This window comes from Callorhinus ursinus, unplaced genomic scaffold, assembly GCF_003265705.2.
Source record: "Callorhinus ursinus isolate GAN/ISIS: 27379988/994484 unplaced genomic scaffold, GSC_fseal_2.0 scaffold39, whole genome shotgun sequence".
NCBI classification, from domain to species: Eukaryota; Metazoa; Chordata; class Mammalia; order Carnivora; family Otariidae; genus Callorhinus; species Callorhinus ursinus.
Genome location: NW_027397101.1, coordinates 20,505,041 through 20,527,894, shown reverse-complemented (window position 1 = coordinate 20,527,894; position 22,854 = coordinate 20,505,041). Strand labels below are relative to the sequence as shown.

The 22,854-nt window shown below is 37.9% G+C and overlaps 1 protein-coding gene across 1 annotated transcript in view; it reads right to left on the bottom strand.

Annotated features, from left to right (window-relative positions):
- Positions 1 to 22,854, bottom strand: part of ADAMTSL1 (ADAMTS like 1) — a 407,202-nt gene that overhangs the window by 351,221 nt on the left and 33,127 nt on the right. The window contains exon 2 of the mRNA XM_073880850.1: positions 16,380 to 16,507. Coding sequence (XP_073736951.1) covers positions 16,380 to 16,507 — 128 coding nt within the window. The remainder of the gene's footprint in view (positions 1 to 16,379; positions 16,508 to 22,854) is intronic.

Genomic DNA, 22,854 nt, shown 5'->3' with positions numbered 1-22,854 from the left:
ATTAAGAAGGAAGTTACATGAACCTCTGGACTCTGTGTATAAAGCTATCCTCAGATGCTCACTGTCCTCATCCACAGGTCAAACCTGATGATGAAAACCTAGGGTTCAGAAGAACTGGAGTCTGTGCATCACAGATGGGTAGTGGTGATCTTGCCTTGCATGGGAGAGAGAAAGGAGTTAGAGGGCATGTTAGTGGTGGGTGTCCTAAATCCTGTGCTCTCTTCCCTCCCTTAGCTCTGTTTCACTCTTTTGCTTAAGAAGAGTAAGTCTTTAATGTTCTGCATTTTAGTCCATGTTTAAATAATTACCATTTAATTCTAATTTAGAACGTCTTTCATGAGAATCAAAATGAGCCCGGTTCATTTGGAAACTTTATGTGTGTGGGGCTTGGTCCCAGCAAGAGGAGCAAGTTCAGCACCACCCCTTCTTCAAAAAGGATCTACCTAAGAACAGAATAGAATGGTAGTTATCAGGGACTAGGGGTGTGTGTGTGTGTGTGTGTGTGTGTGTGTGTGTGTGTGTATGTGTGTGTGTGTAGGAATTGGGGAGATGTAGTTTAAGAGTACAAACTTGCAACTAGTAGATAAATAAGTCCTGGAAATCTAATGCACAGCATAGTGATTATAGATAAAAACATTGTATCATAAACTTCAAAGTTTCTAAGAGAGATCTTAACTGTTCCCACCACAGAAAAGAAATGATAACTATGTGATGTTAGATGTGTTAGCTAATACAAAAGTGGCAATCATATTGCAATATGTAGATGCATCAAATCAATATGTTGTATGCCTTAAAATTTTTACTATATATCTGATAAGGGGTTAATATCCAAAATATATGAAGAAATTATACAACTCAACACCAAAAAGAAGATAAAAAGAAAAAAAAAACCATTCTGACTAAAACATGGGCAGAGAACCTGAATAGACGTTTTTCCAAAGAAGACATCCAGATGGCCAACAGACACACGAAAAGATGCTCAACATCACTAATCATCAGAAAAATGCAAATCAAAGCCACAATGAGATATCAGCTCACAACCATCAGAATGGCTAAAACAAAAAAGACAAGAAATAACAAGTATTGGTGAGGGTGTGGAGAAAAAAGAACCCTTGTGCACTGTTGGTGGGAATGTAATTGGTGCAGCCACTGTGGATAATAGTAGGAAGTTTCCTCAAAAAATGAAAATAGAAATACCATATGATCCAATAATTCCACTACTGGGTATTTACTCAAAGAAAATGAAAACACTAATTTGAAAAGATATAGGCATTCCTATGTTTTTTGCAGCATTATTTACAATAGCCAAGATACAGAAGCATCCTAAGTGTCCACTGACTGGTGAATGGATAAAGAAGATGTGAGATATATATATATATATATATATATATATATATATATGTATGTGTGTATATATATATATATGTATGTGTGTATATATGTATGTGTGTGTGTGTGTGTGTGTATATATATATATATATATATATATATATATATATATGCAATGGAATATTATGCAGTCATAACAAAGGATGAAATCTTGCTATTTGGAACAACATGGATGGACCTAGAAGGTATTATGTTAAGAAAAATAAGTCAGACTGAGAAGAGCAAATACCATATGATTTCACTCATATGTGGAATCTAAAAAACAAAACAAATGAATAAACAAACAAATAATAGAAGCCGACCTACAAATACAGAGAATGAGCTGATGACTGTAAAGAGAAGGGGGGGGTAGGGAATGAGAAAAATGGGAAAAAAACCCACCAAATCAACACACTGTATATCTTGAACCTGTACAATGTTATATGTCAATTATATCTCAATAAAAAAAGTATCTACAGATAACCATGTTTATATTATATATTCATTAAATACTATATCTCTGAATAATTGGAGATGTCCTAGCATGCATCCCCAGTGAGTGCTTTATTAACATTAATAGATTTGAAATATTTTTTTTTGAGAGAGAAAGAAAGAGCAAGAGTTGGTGAGGGGCAGAGGATAGGGAGAGAGAGACTCTCAAGCCCTGATTCATGACCCTGACATCATGACCTGAGTCAAAATCAAGAGTCAGACACTTAACTTACTGAGCCACCCAGGTACCCCTAGATTTGAAATATTTTTAACAAACATTTAATGAGTACATGTTTACTCCAGACAAAGACTTTGAATCTCTCTCTACCCACCTCCAACAGCCATGAGCTCCCAGACAACCACCTATCTCTCTCTTTTTTTAAAGATTTTATTTATTTATTTGACAGAGAGAGAGACACAGTGAGAGAGGGAACACAAACAGGGGGAGTGGGAGAGGGAGAAGCAGGCTCCCCGCCGAGCAGGGAGCCCGACGCGGGGCTCGATCCCAGGACCTTGGGATCATGACCTGAGCCGAAGGCAGACGATTAATGACTGAGCCACCCAGGCACTCCAACCACCTATCTCAAGTAATAAGAAACTTGCTTACAAGATTCTCCATAAGAAGTAATGTTTAGGGCACCCGGATGGCTCAGTTGGTTAAGTATCTGCTTTTGGCTCAGATCATAATCATAATCTCAGGGTCCTGGGATTGAGCCCCACATCAGGCTCCCTGCTCAGCAGGGCATCTGCTTCTCCCTCTCCCTCTGTTCCCTACCCACATGGTTGTGCTCAGTCTGTCTCTCAAATAAATAAATATAATCTTAAAAAACAAACAAATAATGCTTAATCTGGTGACACTTGCCAATGAAAAACCAATCTTAAACATTAAACGGTGTCTTTGACCTTCTTTGTGGCAAACTTCAATGTTTTTCCTCCTTGAGGTTAAACCTCCTTCCTTCAACAAAGTCACCAAAATTCTAGAAATAATGCATCTGCAACACATACAACCCGCAACAGAAAAGTACCCTTGAAGCAAGGGAAAGACAGTTCTTTGGTGCTATGGGACTTTCAAATGCATGCATAAAAAATATCTCTTCTTTTAGGCATTTATTTGAAAAGTCCCCACATTCACGCAGAATGCCCTATTCATTTTGGATGGCCTCTTCTTCATGTGATGCATCACGTGCCTTGAACAGATTAGCGCGAAGGGAGAGATTTATTTTTTTTTCTGAGTAGATAGATATACAAGCCAAACTATTATGACAACTTGATAAATGTAGCTTTTGAAATGCTTTCTGTCGTAATAATACAACAAACAACAAGGAGGCATGCTGCCAGGCATCATCCATCAGTAGGTGAGCTGACTGGGAACAGACACAGCCTTAATGTCACACTAGCTCTTCTCAATCTGCCAGAGGTTCCAACATGGCCAAAGAAGCCAAAAGAACAGTTGGCCTAAAAGCTGCATTTTCAAAGCAATTTTAAACAGGACGGGGGGTAGCAGAGGCCCAAATTTTAAAACAGTGCCATGAATCGGGGCCTTGACTTAAAAGTGTTTCTTTGGCAAAAAGGTTACAAAACATATTTTTGTAACCTTAGTTTTATAATTCAACACTTCTGCTCTATACTAATCTCTCATTATAAAAACATTCTGAATTTTGTACCAGCTTGGAGACCCTGGTTCATGTACACAGAGAGGGTTACTAAAACTTCATGTAGAGAACAAATTCAATATGAATGGAAATGATGTAGGTTTGGAGAAGACATTCTGAGAAGACATTCCTTCTGCTCATTTGATCTTTTCTCTACCATAGGAAACTAAGGAAATTTCTCTAACTTTTACAGATTCTCTAGCAGCAGCTAAGAGGCTGCAGAGCTGTTAAATTAAAATTTAGACTCACTGAGGATACTGTAGACTGAATTTTGGAGTTTGTCCTCTGAGTTTCAAATTGGTTTATTTGCTATTAGGAGTGTTTGGTATGTTCTAAATTACAACTAGAAAAATCCCTGCCAAGTTTTTTTTCCAAACAAGTATGATTTTACATATCTCTGCCTGTTTTTCAAAGACAGACATGCTACAACAAGGCATTGCATTCTCACAAATACGGGCTGAGGTTATGAACATGAGGAATATCCTCATGCAATCAAAAAAGCAAAAAGCAAGAACAATGACAATGTAAACCATAATGATCATGCCCAACTTCTAATGAAGCCAGACACAGCTCCAAGCATACTTCTCAGAAAATCTAATGAGAAAACGTACAGTAAGCAGTCTGACAGTGAAAATGAGCCCTCATTGCGTTGCAGAGCTTCTGGCTAACAAGCTTTTGTATAATTCTTTAAGATTTATAGTCACTTTGCACATCTGTTGAGCTTCCAGTCTGAACTAGTACTATGCAAGGCACTGGGAAAGATAGGAAAATGATGATCTTTCTGACTCTTTCGAAGTTATAATATCATTGGGAAAAATCCACACCAGTCCACATAAAACACACAACAGTCTACTTCATAGTCAACAACTAGTGGGTATGGTCTGGATACTAAATACAAAAGGAGTTGGAGAGAGAAGTATTTAAGAAAATAGTATCTTAGGTGCGATGTCCCATATGGGCCCCATGTATCCTAAGAGTGTGATGGGAGAAAGGGTTACTCAGAAACAGCCCTACAGCACCACGTTCCTGGCCCTAATATTCTATTCAGTAAATTCATCCAACATTGAACTGGGCAGGTACCTACTCTGTGCATGATATAAAGACAAGCAAGATAAAACCTGTGCCCATAAGCTGCTCATATGTATAGTGGGAGACAGTGCCATACACGTAACTATAACATGGGCCAGTTTATAGAAAGAGAACTCAAAGTGGTGTGAACAAAAATGACTTTTAATTACAGCAAAGTGAGACTAAGGGACATTGTGGAGGATGCAACTTAAAATAACATTAAGAATTTTGCTAGCTGGGCATGGGCGTGGAGGGACGGTACGTAAGAGGTTCACTAGAAGAGGCCAAGAGATGACAAACAATGTGATCAGCATTTTAAAGGACCAGGACAGTCCTCTAGCTGTCTGGGACTGTTTTCACTTAAAAAAAACCCCATATTTTTGGTTTCTCTTATTTGCTTTTCTCACCCTGCCGTCTATGTTTTGATCTCTGAGCCCCAGTACCTAGCAAAGTGCCTGGTGTCTAGTCAGCACTCCACAAGCATTTCTTGAGAAAAGAAAAGAAGGAAGGAGGGTGGGAGGAATGAAGAAAGGGCAAATGGGTCAAAGGAAGAGAGACGACGTAGAACAGAAGGAAATGCTATCAGGAGGTCACGGAGAAGTTTTGGTTTAATATTTGCTCTAAGGTTTGAACCCTGAAACCTGATTGGAATCTTTCTATAATAAAATGAAGATGAGAATGTAACATGAAACAAAATAGCTACCAGAGGAAAGAAACTCTGGCTTTTTTTCTTTTTTAACAGACTCTGTTTATTTTCACCTATTTACTGTAAATTGTATTTGTCACTGCGATGCATTTGTTCTCTCTGAAAGATGGTGGGGTGTGGGGTAGGGGGATTGCTGCCTTTGGCTTGAGATCCACTAGCAGGAAGGACATGCACTTTATTATACATACACACATGCCATAAGGTTTGCAAATGATCTTATATGTGCTCAGTAGCCAAAAGAGGCAAAGAATGAGAATAAAAACAAATGTGTTTTAGCAACATCAAGTCCAAATTTTCCATTTTCCCCATGAGGAAAATGTATATTATGAAACTCTAGGACTCTCACAACCTCACCCGATACAACCCTGGAGCTGGGAATTTATGAATTATTTTGGCTAGAGACAAAAGTTCTTCAATCCGCCCATATCACCCAGATGTCCATTGCAAGATGGGGGCCTGGAGAATAACAACATTTTTCTTTAAAACCATTCATATTAAGAGCAGCTTTTGTTCCTCTTCCTATCTGGCAGCAAAATGGGTTTTGACTGCATATGTGGAGAAGAAAAGCTCTCTGTCTCAGGGTCGCACATTCAATTTTAGAGTTGAAGGACACCTTAGACATTCGTTGGATATAAATATTTATTGAACACCTATTCTGTCCGAGGCACTGCCAACTTGACACCATAGATAAGCAAACGAAATCCCAGAAAATCTAAAAACCCAACCCGGTGTCACATAGCTAGAAAATAGTGAGGCCAAGATTTAAAAATAGTAGCTTGATAAAAAAAAAAAAAATAAAGGGGATAGTCTACAAAATAGGTAAAAGATTCTCACAGAGACAGTGAAAAACACTATTAAGAGAGCCAGGTTTCCAAAGTGGTGACTCTCTCCCACTAGGAAAAGATCTCAGTCTTGACCACTGAGTCCTACCCCAAAGCCCAGAGGTAGGGATTGGCTGCAAAGCTACTTAAGGTTGGCATATGTAGATATGGGTTTCAGCTGCTGATCGCACATGAATATGATGTTACTTAGTATTCTATATTCATTCTTTTTGCCTCCAGGTAAAGCATCTTTTCCCCCAGTGTATACAATTCAGATATCCCTTATCTTTAGCTCATAATATCTGGTGTCCCTTTAATTCCTATCAGTCTCTCTCTCTTTCCATTTATCCTTCCCCCCCCCTTCTTGCCAACCCCCTCTCCACCAGTGGTTGAAACTAAGCAAAGCAGTTAGGGTTAGATAAACTCCTCTTTTCTATTGCACAAATTGGGCCCCAACAGAGATAACAGAATTTGAGTACTATTAGGAAGCCTATTAAGGGTAACGATACATGCTGAATTGAAGGTAAATAGTTAAATTCCATTCTATGGACAAGAAATTTAATGAATTGAAGGGATGTGGATCCCAGCAAATTTGCATAAAATACCCCAGTCACTGGTCATTAACTTAGTCATTCACTAACAATCTGGAGGCATAAAGGGTCATACTTGTAAGCTTAATAATGGAATGGAAGAAAACTTGAGAAATTGCTTAGTCCCTTTGCCAATTTGGGCAAGGTTGACCTTGACTAATACTAGACAACTGTATAATTACTCAGAAAAGTTATTCCCTTGGCTTGCAGAAGTGCAGGAACAATCACTACTTCCATGTCCTGATATGCTGGTGCCCAGGACTTTCCTCCCATGTTACAGATTGGATCACTTCATAGAAACTTGAGTGAGGAATGTGAACATATACAAATTTACTTATCAGAAAATCTCTTCTTTTCTTTATTATCCCAATCTCTAAATTCCCAGAAGGCTGGATCATTTTACTATCATCCCCTTCAAAAGAGCAGGACTTTTAACACTGGATATACATTAAAATTATTTGGAGAGCTTTTTATTTATTTTTTATTTTTTAAAAGATTTATTTATTTATTTGACAGCGAGAGACACAGCGAGAGAGGGAACACAAGCAGGGGGAGTGGGAGAGGAAGAAGCAGGCTTCCTACCAAGCAGGGAGCCCAATGTGGGGCTCGATCCCAGGACCCTGGGATCATGACCTGAGCTGAAGGCAGAGGCTTAACAACTGAGCCACCCAGGCACCCCTGGAGAGCTTTTTAAAAATTTATTGAGATTAGGGCTCCACCCATGGAGATTTGAATTTAATTGGTTTTTAGCGGGGCCCATATATATATATATTTTTTTTAAGATTCCCAGGTGATTATTTTATTTTTATTTATTTTTTATTATGTTATGTTAGTCACCATACATTACATCATTAGTTTTTGATGTATTGTTCCATGATTCGTTGTTTGCGTATAACACCCAGTGCTCCATGAAGAACGTGCCCTCTTTAATACCCAACACCAGGCTAACCCATCCCCCCACTCCCCTCCCCTCTAGAACCCTCAGTTTGTTTCTCATAGTCCATAGTCTCTCATGGTTCGTCTCCCCCTCTGATTTCCCCCCTTCATTCTTCCCTTCCTGCAGGTGATTCTAACGTACAGCTAGGATTAAGACCATTGCTACATATGCATTACCTGTTTATAGAACTGGGTGAAATTCTCTTCTTAAAATATTTTGCAACTACAATCAGTAGAAACTCAAGTAGGAACTTAATAATTTGGTAAATCCCCCAAAGGAGATGCTTGACCATTGGGCCTTTTATCCTTAGTTAGACCTAGCAACTTGCCTATACATGATAGATGTTCATAAAGATTTATTAACTGAATGAATGAAAATTGAGGAGATTCACTCTTAGAAGGTTATATGTTTCAAGGAATTTACCCATTTCTTCTAGGTTATCCAATTTGTTGGTATGTAATTGTTCATAATAGTCCCTTATGGTCTTTTTAATTTCTGAGGCATCTATTGTAATGCCTTCTCTTTCATTTCTGATTTTATTTGCATCTTCTCTCTTTTTCCCTTAGTCCAGCCAAAAGTTTGTTGATTTTGTTTATCTTTCAAAAAACCCCAACTCTTAGTTTAGCTGAATTTTTTCTATTGTTTTTCTCAGCTCTATTTGATTCATTTCTGATCTCATATTTATTATTTCCTTCTTTTCTGGTAACTGTGGACTATAAGTTTGTCCTTTTTCTAGCTCGGACCAGTAACAAGTAAGAAGATTGAATCAATAATCAAATACCTCCCAACAAAGAAAAGCCAGGACCTAATGGTTTCACTGATGAATTCTACTAAACATTAAAAAATAATAATACCAATTCTTCTTAAGCTCTTCCAAAAAGTAGAAGAAGAGGGAACACTTCCAAACTAATCTTATGAGACTAGTATCACTTTGATACCAAAGCCAGACAAATACACTGCAAGTAAAGAAAACTATAGGTCAATATCCCTAATAAACATGGTTGCAAAAATCATCAATATAATTCTAGCCAACTGAATTCAACAGCACATTACAAGGATTATACACCATGACCAAGCAGGACTTATCTGTGGGATGCAAGGGTGGTATAACATATGCGAATCAATCAAAGTCATACACCACATTAACAGAATGAAAGATAGAAACCACATGGTTATCTCAGCAGATGCAGGAAAAAGAGCTGACAAAATTCAATATCTGTTCATGATAAAAACAACAACAACAACAACAAACCTTTAAAAATAGATGTAAAAGGAAATTACCCCAAAACAATGAAGGTCGTATTTGAACAACCCACAGCTAACATAATCAATGGGGAAAAACTGAAAGCCTTTCCTCTAAGATCCAATATAAGCAAGAATGTCCATTCTATTTAACATAATATCAAAAGTTCTAGTTGAAGCAATTAGACATGAAATAAGAGGAATCCAAATTGGAAAAGAAGAAACAAAATGATCTTTGCAGATGGCATGATCATATATGTAGAAACATTTAAAGATTCAACAACAACAAAAACTATTATAATTAAAAAAATTCAATAAAGTTTCAGGATACAAGTCAACATAAAAATTAGTGGCATTTCTACACATTAATAACAAACTACCTGAAGAGGAAATTTAGAAAATCCCATTTACAACTGCATCAAAAAGAATAAAATGCTTAGGAATAAACTTAATCAGTTAGGTTAAAGACTTATACCCTGAAAACTATAAAACAATGATGAAAGAAATTAAAGACATATATACATGGAAAGATAACCCATGCTCACAGACTAGAAGAATATCCATATTGCTAAAATGTCCTTAATACCTGGGATGCCTGGGTGGCTCAGTTGTTAAGCATCTGCCTTTGGCTCAGGTCATGACCCCAGGGTCCTGGGATCGAGTTCCACATCGGGCTCCTTGCTCAGTGAGAAGCCTGCTTCTCCCTCTCCCTCTGCTGCTCCCCCTGCTGTGCTTTCTCTCTCTCTCTGACAAATAAATAAATAAAAATCTTTAAAACAAATGTCCTTAATACCTAAAGTGGTCTATAGATTCAATGCACTCCCTCTCAAAATCCCAATGGCATTCTTTACAGAAATAGAGAAACAAACCTACAATTCATGTGGCACTTCAAAAGATCCCAAATAGCCAAAGAAATCCTGAGAAAGAAGAACAAAGCCAGAGGCACCATAGTTCCTCATTTCAAACTATACTGCAAAGTTACAGTAAACAAAGCAGTCTGGCACTGCATGAAAACAGACATCTAGACCAATGGAACAAAACAAAGAGCTCCAAAGTATGCTCACACATATAGCGTCACCTTTGACAAGGGTACCAAGAACTCACAATGGGGAAAAGATAGTTTCTTCATTAAATGATATTAGGAAAACTGGATATGCACATGCGCAAGAATGAAACTGGACCCTTATTCTCCCAGTGAATACAAAAACCAACTCAAAATAGATGACAGACTTAAATGTAAGACCTGAAACTGTAAAATTGCTGGAAGAAAATAGGGAAAAAGCTTCTTGACATTGGTGTTAGCAATGATTTTTGTCATGACATCAAAACCACATGCAGCAAAAACAAAAATATCTAAGTGGGACTAGATGAAACTAAAAAGCTTCTCTACAGCAAAAGGAAGCAATCAACAAAGTTAAAAGGCAATCTACACAATAGGAGAAGGTATTTGCAAACCACATATCTGATAAGGGATTAATATCCAAAATACATTAGAAACTCCCACCATCAATTGTAAAAGACCACATAATCCAACTAAAAAATGGGCAAAGAACCTGAATAGACATTTCTCAAAAGAAGATATACAAATGGCCATCAGGCATATGAAAAGGTGCTCAACACCACTAATCCCCTGGGAAATGCAAATCAAAACCACAATGAGACATCAGCTCATACCTGTTAGAATGGCTATTATCAAAAAGACAAAAGTAACAAGTTTGGTGAGATGTAAAGAAAAGGGAAACTTTGTACACTGTGGGTAGGAAGCAAATTGGTAAATTGGTAAAACTACTATGGAAGAGTATGGAGGTTCCTCAAAAAATTAAAAATACAACTACTGTATGGTCCAGCAATTGCACTCCTAAGTATATATATATATATCCAAAGGAAATGAAATCTGGATCTTGAAAAGATATCTGCACCCATTTTCACTGCAACATTAGTCATAATAGCCAAAACATGGGAACAATCTAAATGTCCATTAACAGAGGAATGGGTGAAGAAAATGTGGTATATACATGCAATGGAATATTATTTAGTTTTAACAAATAAGGAAGTCCTGCCATTTCTAACAACATGGAAGAATCTGGGGGATATTCTGCTAAGTGAAATAAGCCAGACACAGAAAGAGAAACAGTGCATGATCTCACTTATAAGTGGAATCTAAAATAGTGAAAACTAAGTATAGTTTTATTTTTTTTAAAGATTTTATTTATTTATTTGATAGAGAAAGACACAGCGAGAGAGGGAACACTAGCAGAAGGAGTGGGAGAGGGAGAAGCAGGCTTCCTGCAGAGCAGGGAGCCCGATGTGGGACTCAATTCCAGGACTCTGGGATCATGACCTGAGCCGAAGGCAGACGCTTAACAACTGAGCCACCCAGGCGCCCCTAAGTATAGTTTTACCAGGAGCAGAGGAGAGGGGGAAATGAGGGGATGTTGGTCAAAGGGTACAAAGTTTCTGTTATGCAAGATGAATGAGTTTGGGAGATTTAATGTATAGCATGGTGGTAACAGTTAACAATACTGTATTATATACTTGAAAGTTGAAAGAGGATACCTCTTAAATCTTCTCAGCATGTACGTACACATACAGTAACTATGTAGGTGTGATGGATAAAGTATTTAGCTTCGTTGTAGTGATCTTTTCACAATGTATAAATATACTGAAACATTAAGTTGTACACCTTAAATATATGTTCTCTTTACATGTCAAAGATATCTCAATAAAGTAGTTAAAAAAAAAAGAAAATTGAGGAGAAATAAAAACTTCACATTGGCTACTGAACTAACCAAATAAAGAATTTTTAAATAAACAGAAAAAGACAGCCAAGAGTTACAAATTCCCAACATGGCTAGTAGGGGTTATGGACACCAAACACATTTCCAACCATTTTTTATTCCAACGAACAGGTTTATGGATTAAAATAGGCCATAAATTGGTTCCAAACATTCAGTATTCTCCTCCTGAAAGGAGATCAGATCTTAGAGGGGGGAAAAAAACATCCCTCTAAGATATATGATCTGGACTGTTAGAGGACTATTAGAAGTCCTGGTAACACATTTAGATTAGGCTTTAACCAGAAAGTAAAAGGAAGGCAACCACAAACTCTTAAACATCCTAAAATGTGAAATCTTCCCTAACACAATGAAAAGACCATCTCATATAAATGACAGAATAGTCAGACCCATTCTGAACTTGTATATCTTTCTTTTAAACAAAAACTCAAGCATTTCCAATGAAAACAAGGCTGATAACATACAACACTAGATGAAGAATAACAGATAAATCTTGCTTTGGGGCTCATTTTAGCTGAAAGTTCTAAAACCTCTTAAAACAAGTCCTGTGACCCTTAATTGGATGTTATGATAGAGATGAGATGACTTTAAAAGAAAAAAATATTTGTTTAAGAACCCAAATCTTAATGTTAAAATTTTGCTTTTGGTATTTATTATTATAAGGTGTAGAAATTACTTGCTAACTAAAGCTTATATTACTGTAAGTATCAATATTTTTATGGGAGAAAAATCATGTTTGCAATTAAAAAATCAGAGGAGTTAGCTTACTCTCCCTTAGCACAATTATTATGAAATGACAAGTTTGAATGATCTTCCCCATTACTGTGAGATAAGACTCCTTGAGGATGTTTATTTTAATTTTTCTGTATTTATATTGACAACATTCTGGCAGCCACATCCCTTTGGAATAATATCATAATCTTCTTTTTTTAGGCACCTCCACATTGTGATGATTTTATTTCTTGTTCATCTAATAATTTTATTCAGCTCCAAAAAATTCTATTCAACTCAAAAATTCAATACAAAATTTATTAACTTTAAAAAATGCTTTCATCCTTTATAAGCAAGCCATTTTTTGCTATTTGGGTATATATAAATTTGACAAGCCCTTCATTTAATTAGTTGGAATTTAACAAAATATTCTTACTCTTAATGTATTAATCTATTATTCTATACTATTTATTAGTCTGGAGATTAATTTGGCATGTCAGAAAGTAAAAAATGTCATAAAAGACTTTTAAGTCTTCTTCAGGCACCAATATAAAGGTTGACACCACACTTAAAAGCATCCAGCTATCTGACTCATTGCCATTTCAGATGAACTGCCGTTTACCCCTTTGACCTTGGTTTTGGCAGAGACCTAATACAGTGGTACATATGACATTACGCACAGTATTCTTAAGAGCCTTATGCATCTGGAACTCCTTATGGGAAAACTTAAATTAACTGGCTGAAGACAAAGCTAGAGCTCTCAGAGACAGATCCTTAGTATCAAATTTAAAACTATATGCTTAAGTAATTTAGGTTGAAGAAAGATAGTTTCCACTAAACAAGACACACTACTAGATCAGTCAGAAAAATGCATTTGTTAAAAATATTATTTCGGAGTATTTGGTGGGGGAAAGTGAAGAATCTGAGAGAAGCAGCAGCTTCTCAAGGTAGTTGGCACACTGTTTAATTCACTTAAAATAAAGAATCATCATAAAGTACAAGTAGGTATAGCTTGTTTTCTAATTAGAAAAAAAAACAAAAACAAAAGCAGATATCATGATGCAAAAATGAAAGCTGCCTTAGTGAGGCAAAATTAGCAACAGTCGTGTTATCAGCTGGGTGTTGTATGTGAGTGATGAATCACAAAATTCTACTCCCCGAAACCAATATTATACTACATGTTAACTCACTAGAATTTAAATAAAAATTTGGAGAGAAAAAAGTAGCTGCATTATCAGAGTTACTCAATGAAATATAACATAATCATATAGAAATTAGTAAAGGTTGTAGAAAAAAGTTTATATGGTACCTTCCCTTATTGCTCAAACCAGGGTTGCAAGTAAAGGCAATTATCAATACTCCAATATCAGAAATTGGGAAAATTAAGCACTGCTTACTTTCTGTGAGCCTAGAAAAAAAAAAGGATGGGGGAGAAACCAAAGCTAAGATTCTGCTCAGTATCTCCCTGGGTCTGGGCTTTTTCTCCAGGGTCAAGCACTGGTGGTGAGAATGAAGGATTTTATATTTAATACTTGTCCATATTGTCCCTCTGCTTTCCCTTCACTGATTTTTATTTTCCTGGACTCTTCAAAAGATCACTCAGAGAAAGATGTTCTCAAACTCAGAAAGTTAACCAAGCCTCTTCACAAGCTCCCCATCCATCACAGAACATAATTAACTCCAGAAGTTGAGTAGTTGTCCTTTATTCCATAAAAGCTGAGTATTTTAACTGCTTTTACAGTTCTCTCGTATTTGGAATAGAATAATTATTAGCTGATAGACTTAAAAATATCAGAGCTAAAAGTGATCTGTGAGAACATATCACCAGGCCTGGAAAATCGGTCAGGCAAATTAATTCAACAGGTGGATAGGATTTATTTGGGCTGAATTTGTATGCTTACCAGTGGACTACAATACATATTCTACTGAGCCTCTAAGGACATATACATTCATGACCTCTGATCTTTCTCAAGAGTATAAGGTGATCAAATTAAATTCGGATGTCTAAATGTGGAGTGGAGATGAGAGAAAATCCATTAAGTTGATTAAGTATTCAAAATGAATAAAAAGACCACAGATGACCATCCATGGTAGGTTCGTGGTCTGCCCTTTCCCCCACTGTTTTAGCTTCCTATCCAGACCAGTATGAGTTTACTTAATGTATTTTTTTTTCAATATTTGAAAGCCAAATAGGGACATACAGCCTATGTGTTTATATTTTTAGAATTTACATTTTACTTTTCCAATTCATTGTGAGTAGATGACAACTGATATCCTCTTTAGTATCTTAATGAAATGCTAACAATTGGAGGCTTAATTTACTAGGTGACAAAAGTGGTAATTGTGAATCTCACATAATATCAATAATTGATGCTTTGCCAAATGATAAAGTTCTACCTGTGATTGTAAATTATCCCTTAAGTTGCTCATCAGTCTCTTACTCAAGACAAGTACAAGATTCTCACACTGTAGCATTCACGTCAGTGAGTCAGTATGAAAGTTCCCATACACTCCTTACCAGCCTTGTGAGACACATGTTTTGGCTCACCCCCTATAGAATATTCAGGCACAGTAATCTGAGAAAACTGCATAATAGGAACATTTAAAATTTGCACATTTTGGCCTTACTCATGTATGTTTGTTATCAGTTATATCTCATGGTGCTATCACCATGTAGCATCATGCAGTGCAGATGTAGGAAGTTTTTGATATTTAAGACTAAGAAAAGAGGTGAATCATAAAAACGAAAGGTCTGTTTTTCCTAATCTGTTCAGGGATCTGTTTTGATATGAAGCTGGCCTCCAAAGACGACAAACAAACATGCTAGTGGATGCAATCCAATAGCTCCATCTTCAGAGTAGACCCAAACACCAGTGTGGCTAAATACCAGAACTGATCTAGTTTCTTGCAGGATATGCCCTTTGGCCAGGTTCCCCAGGGTACATCATTTTTATTGGGATCTGCCTAGAACCAAAATGGCCTCCAGTTATTAGTGGATTCAGTGAGGAACACCTATCTATCAGACCATGTGCACGCCTGGGGGACACAGAAAGGCGTAAGACTTGGATTTTGATTTCAAGAAAGTCTTACTCATTAGAGTAAGTTGAAATTTTTCTGAACCTACATCTTACTACTTTCTGCTGTTTATGAAAAGTCTACAAGAATCAGGAGATATATATATTTTTCATTCTTCTGCTTCATGTTTTATAATATATAGTAATTTCAATCAAACCTCTTACTTGTCACATGTAACACTTCTCACTGTCAAATAAAAATCTCTCATTAAAATATGTTACTATTGTACTTTGGATTTTATAGTTTGGAGAAAAATCTAATCATAGACCACACAGCTCAAGATACAGTTCAGAATTATTATTATTCCAAGTAGACTTTCATTGTAATGCCTCAGGCCTTACTTTCAGCTTAGAACCCATTAGCCACTCTCCACCTTCCCCACTGCTCTCACTCCCATGCCCAATTCCCACAGCAATTTCTGTTCTCCCAAATCTCCTTATATGCAAACTTCATCATTCATTGAACTGAATAACCTTAGGGAACTTCCAGCCATTATGACATCTAAAACACCAAACCAACACATCATTCATTTGCAAAGTGCTTGATGGCACTGGAATCTAACATAAACTAAATATGCTGTTAATGTTACTATTGTTGCTAGTCTTGCCACTATAATTAAGCTGATTCAAAAAGGAAATTATGGAGCTTAATATACTAGACCCATTTCTACTCATAAATTCTTCTTCCAGTTCTAACAGAGGAACAGACAAAATTTGCTTGGTAAATGAGATAATACTGCTTATCATATAAAAGTATATAAATAACCTAGCTGTAGATGCACAGATTTAATTCTTGGTACCTTCCTTCCATCTGGATTTGTGTGCAACCAAATGCTCTGCATACCCCCAACCCCAAAAGTATGCTTTGAACCCGCTACCGCTGGGCCTTACAAACTCCCACCCCTCTGGGGTGTAGGACTTACTTGCTGCTGAGGCAGCGTCTCAGAGAGTAGGAGGCCCCTCCACCACAGGTGCGTGAGCACTCGCTCCATGGGCCCCAAGCATCCCACAGGCCATCCCGGTCCTCCTCAGACCGTGCTGTTCTGGAGCTCTGTGAGAAAAAAAAGGATGGTCAGTATCATGTCCCCACTGAACCCTAAAACATATGTCCTGAACTGTGGGTGTTCTGTACGTCTGTCTATGGTAGTCTTGCTGAAAATGAAAACATGAATCAGATTCTTTCCAATTTAAAAATGTGTATATGTCTGGGGAGAGGGGTATTTGAGTTTAGGGATCTGGGCCATGACAGAAAGGGACAAGAGACTGTGCAATGGAGCAACTAGAAAAGGGGGCAAGAAATAGGAATCTGGAGGATGGGAAGATGAATTGAAGTTACATTTTGCACTGAAGTCACGATTTTGCCCTGGGCTCATAAGTCTTCTCGTCTACTACCTCTCTGTGAAAACAGAGAAACTGCTCTCAGAGATGTTTCTGCTCTGAGAAGCTTCAAATGTGCTTATCAGCACGACCTTCCAGAATTTAACATTTCATACAATTGACTTTTTTTTTTTTAATGGCGGAACATGATTTCCAGATTTCAGACTTGTTAATTAGAATAACTGCATGAAGTAACCTTGGTAATGCAAGATGGCCTCTTGACAGACAGATTTGCTTATCATTGACAGGCTTCTAGTGAAATCTGCACCTACTATATAGAAAATTGTTAGGCGCTGATCTCCATGTTGAGCCTTACTTTTCTCCTAAGAGTCAAAGATAAAATTTGTGGAGGGCAGAGCAAGATGACGGAGGAGTAGGAGACCTGGATTTCATCTGGTCTCAGGAATTCAGCTGGATAGGGATCAAACCATTCTAAACACCTACAAACTCAACAGGAGATCGAAGAAAAGAATAGCAACAACTCTGAACAGAAAAGTGAACACTTTCTGGAAGGTAGGACGTGCGGAGAAGTGAATCCGAGGCGATATTCGGGAGGATAGACAGCGGGGGAGGGGGCCTCCCTCGGCCGATTCTGGCAAGTGCTAGAGCCGCGGAGCACAAAATCGGAACTTTTAGAAAGCGGCTCCACTGAGGGACGTCGCTCCAGTGGCTAAGGGGGGGTGGTGGAACCCTTGTGGGACAGTGTAGTCTCAGGACCCTTGGGGTCACAGAAAGACCGGGGGTGCCTGAGTGTGCAGCAGAGCTCCCAGGTATCAGAGCAGGGAAGCCGGCTGCAGAGACGGAGCCGAGGTGCGGGCTCGCAGCTCGGGGTTGCCATAAACTGTGATCTGCGGCCCAGTCGGGCCACTGCTCCTCCAGCAGGGACCCAACAAGCGGCAGATCCGGGGAGACTCCCCTTCCTCCCCCGGGAGGAGCGGCGTGGGAGTGCACCGCAGGGATCTGCTGGGTTTGGAGACTCCACACCGGGTCATGAGCCAAAGAGAGAAACGCTCGGTCACAGGCCAGGTGAGCACGGACTGCGGCCGGAGACCGGGGACATGGGAGTGACTGACTGCTTTTCTCTGGGGGCACACTGAGGAGTGGGGCCCCGAGTTCTTGTCTCCTCCGGGGCGCAGATTGGGAGGCCGCCATTTTCACTCTCATCCTCCAAAGCTGTACGGAAAGCTTGCAGGGAACAAAAGCTCCTGAGAGCAAACCCAAGCTTATTACTTAACCCGGACCAGGCAAGGGTGGGACAATTCCACCTCCAGCAAAGACATTTGGGAACCATGGCAACAGGCCCCTCCCCCAGAAGATCAGCAAGAACAGCCACCCAAGACCAAGTTTACTGATCAATGAGAACAGCAGAATGCCAGCACGAGGGGAATACTGCACATAGAATTCATGGCTTTTTTTTACCATGATTCTTTAGTCTTTCAAAGTTAATTTTTTTAACTGTCTTTTTTTAAAAATTTTTCTTTTTCCCTTTTACAACCAACATCTTATCAATTCTTTTTTAAAAAACATTTCTATTTTTCATTTTTAGAGTCATATTCTATCCCTTCATAGTAGTTACCCTTATTTTTGGCATATATATATAGATATATATATATATACATATATCTATATATATATAAGTTGTTCTCTCTTTAAAATTTTGAGATATAGTTTCTTCTAACAGATCAAAATATACCCTAAATCTCTAGTGTATGGCTTTGTTCTAGTCTCCTGCCTGATCACATTCTCTCCCCTTTATTTTCTTTTTTTTTAAATCTTCTTTCTTTTTTCAAACAACTTATCGATTACTTTTATAAAATTTTTTATAATTTTCATCGTTACAGTCATATTCCATCCCTTCATCGTATCAACCCTTATTTTTGTACATATATAACTTTTTCTTCCTTTAAAATTTTGGGAGGCACTTTCTTCTAACAGAACAAAATACACCCAAATCTAGTGTGTGGCACTGATCTATGCACCAGCCTGATCATATTTGATCATATTGTTTTTTGTTTTGTTCTGTTTTGGTTTGTTTTTATCTTTTTCTTTTTTCTTTCTTTCCCTTTCTTTTCCCCTGGTTTTAGGTCTTTTCTGATTTGTTTAGAGTATATTTTCTGGGGATATCGTTACCTGTTAGCATTTTGTTCTCTCATTCATCTATTCTCCTCTGGACAAAATGACAAGATGGAAAAAATCACCTCATCAAAAAGAACAACAGGTAGTACGAACTGCCAGGGACCTACTCAATACGGACATCAGTATGATGTCGGACCTAGAGTTCAGAATCATGATTTTAAAGATACTAGCTGGGCTTGAAAAAAGCATGGAAGTTATTAGAGAAACCCTTCCTGGAGAAATAAAAGAACTAAAATCCAACCAGGTCAAAATCAAAAAGGCTATTGATGAGGTGCAATAAAAAATGGGGGCACTAACTGCTAGGATAAATGAGGCAGAAAATAGAATCAGTGATATAGAAGACCAAATGATGGAAAATTAAGAAGCTGAGAAAAAAAGAGATAAACAACTACTGGATCACGAGGGCAGAATTTGAGAGATAAGCGATACCGCAAGATGAAACAACATTAGAATAATTGGGATCCCAGGAGAAGAAGAAAGAGGGGAGGGCAGAAGGTACATTGGAGCAAATTATAGCAGAGAATTTCCCTAATTTGGGGAAGGAAACAGGCATCAAAATCCAAGAGGCACAGAGAAACCCTCTCAAAATCAATAAAAATAGGTCAACACCCCGACATCTAATAGTAAAACTTACAAGTCTCAGAGACAAAGAGAAAATCCTGATAGCAGCTCGGGACAAGAGGTCTGTAACCTACAATGGTAGAAACACTAGATTGGCAACAGACCTATTCGCAGAGACCTGGCAGGCCGAATGGACTGGCATGATACATCAGAGCACTAAACGAGAAAAATATGCAGCCATGAATACTATATCCAGCTAGGCTGTCATTGAAAATAGAAGGAGAGATAAAAACTTTCCAGGACACACAAAAACTAAAGGAATTTGCAAACACAAAACCAGCCTTACAAGAAATATTGAAAGGGGTCCTGTAAGCAAAGAGAGAGCCTAAAAGCAACACAGACAAGAAAGGAAGAGAGACAATCACAGTAACAGTCACCTTACAGGCAATACAATGGCACTAAATTCATATCTTTCAATAGTTACCCTGAATGTTAATAGGCTAAATGTCCCAATCAAAAGACACAGGCTATCAGAATGGATAAAAAAACAAGAGCCATCAATATGCTGTCTGCAAGAGACTCGTTTTAGACCCAAAGACACCTCCAGATTGAAAGTGAGGGGGCAGACAACAATTTACCATGCTCATGGACACCAAAAGAAAGCTGGGGTGGCAATCCTTATATCAGAAAAATTAGATTTTAAACCAAAGACTGTAATAAGAGATGAGGAAGGACACTATATCCTGCTTAAAGGGTCTATCCAACAAGAAGATCTAACAATTGTAAATATCTATGCCCCTAACATGGGAGCAGCCAATTCTATAAGCCAATTGATAACAAAAGCAAAGAAACACATTGACAACAATACAATAATACTAGGGGACTTTAACACCCCCTCACTGAAATGGACAGATCATCTAAGCAAAAGATCAACAAGGAAATAAAGACTTTAAATGACACACTGGACCAAATGGACTTCACAGACATATTCAGAACATTCCATCCCAAAGCAATGGAATACACATTCTTCTCTAGTGCCCATGGAACATTCTCCAGAATAGATCACATCCTAGGTCACAAATCAGGTCTCAACCAGTATCAAAAGATTGGGATCATTCCCTGCATATTTTCAGACCACAATGCTTTGAAACTAGGACTCAATCACAAGAAGAAGTCAGAAACTACTCAAATACATGGAGGCTAAAGAGCATCCTACTAAAGAATGAATGGGTCAACCAGGAAATTAAAGAAGTATTAAAAAAAATCATGGAAACCAATGAAAATCAAAACACAACTGTTCAAAATCTTTGGGATCCAGCAAAGGCAGTCCTAAGAGGAAAGTATAGAGCAATAGAAGCCTTTCCTCAAGAAACAAGAAAGGTCTCAAATACACAATCTAACCCTACACCTAAAGGAGCTGGAGAAAGAACAGCAAATAAAGCCTAAACCCAGCAGGAGAAGAGAAATAATAAAGATCAGAGCAGAAATCAATGAAATAGCAACCAAAAGAACAGTAGAACAGATCAACAAAACTAGGAGCTGGTTCTTTGAAATAATTAAGAACATTGATAAACCCCTGGCCAGACTTACCAAAAAGAAAAGAAAAATGACCCAAATCAACAAAATCATGAATGAAAGAGGAGAGATCACAACCAACACCAAAGAAATACAAACAATTATACAAACATATTATGAGCAACTCTATGCTAGCATATTAGATAATCTGGAAGAAATGGATGCATTCCTAGAGATATATCAACTACCAAAACTGAACCAGGAAGAAACAGAAAACCTGAACAGACCTATACAACTAAGGAAATTGAAGCAGTCATCAAAAATCTCCCAACAAACAAGAGCCCAGGGCCAGATGGCTTCCCAGGAGAATTCTACCAAACATTTAAAGAAGAATTAATACCTATTCTTCTGGAATTGTTCCAAAAAATAGAAATGGAAGGAAAACTTCCAAACTCGTTCTATGAGGCCACCATTACCTTGATCCCCAAACCAGACAAAGACCCCACCAAAAAGGAGAATTACAGACCAATGTCCTTGATGAACATGGATGCAAAAATTCTCACCAAAATACTAGACAATAGGATCCAACAGTACATTAAAAGGATTATTCACCACGACCAAGTGGGATTTATCCCTGGCCTGCAAGGTTGGTTCAACATCCACAAATCAATCAATGTGATACAATGCATTAATAAAAGAAAGAACAAGAACCATAGGATCCTCTCCATAGATGCAGAAAAAGCATGTGACAAAGTATAGCATCCTTTCTTCATCAAAACTCTTCAGAGTCTAGGGATAGAGGGTACATACCTCAATATCATAAAAGCCATCTATGAAAAACCCATGGCGAATATCATTCTCAATGGGGAAAAACTGAGAACTTTCCCCCTAAGGTCAGGAACACGGCAGGGATGTCCACTATCACCACTGCTATTCAACATAGTATTAGAAGTCCTAGCCGCAGCAATCAGATAACAACAACAAAAAAATAAAAGGCATCCAAATCAGCAAAGAAGAGGTCAAACTCTCACTGTTTGCAGATGATAGGATACTTTATGTGGAACACCCAAAAGACTCCACCCCAAAACTGCTAGAACTCATACAGGAATTCAGTAAAGTGGCAGATATAAAAATCAATGCACAGAAATCAGTGGCATTCCTATACACCAACAACAAGACAGAAGAGAGAGAAATTAAGGAGTTGATCCCATTTACAACTGCGCCCAAAACCATAAGATACCTAGGAATAAATCTAACCAAAGAGGCAAAAGATCTGTACTCAGAAAAGTATAAAATACTCATGAACGAAATTGAGGAAGACACAAAGAAATGGAAAAATGTACCATGCTCATGGATTGGAAGAACAAATACTGTGACGATGTCAATGCTACCTAGAGCAATCTACACATTCAATGCAATCCTCATCAAAATACCATCCACTTTTTTTCAAAGAAATGGAACAAATAATCCTAAAATTTGTATGGAACCAGAAGAGACCCCGAATAGCCAGAGGAATGTTGAAAAAGAAAAGCAAAGCTGGCGGCATCACAATTCCGGACTTCCAGCTCTATTACAAAGCTGTCATCATCAAGACAGTATGGTACTGGCACAAAAACAGACGCATAGATCAATGGAACAGAATCGAGAGCCCAGAAATGGACCCTCAACTCTATGGTCAACTCATCTTCGACAAAGCAGGAAAGAATGTCCAATGGAAAAAAGACAGTCTCTTCAACAAATGGTGTGGGGAAAATTGGACAGCCACATGCAGAAGAATGAAACTGGACCATTTCCTTACACCACACACAA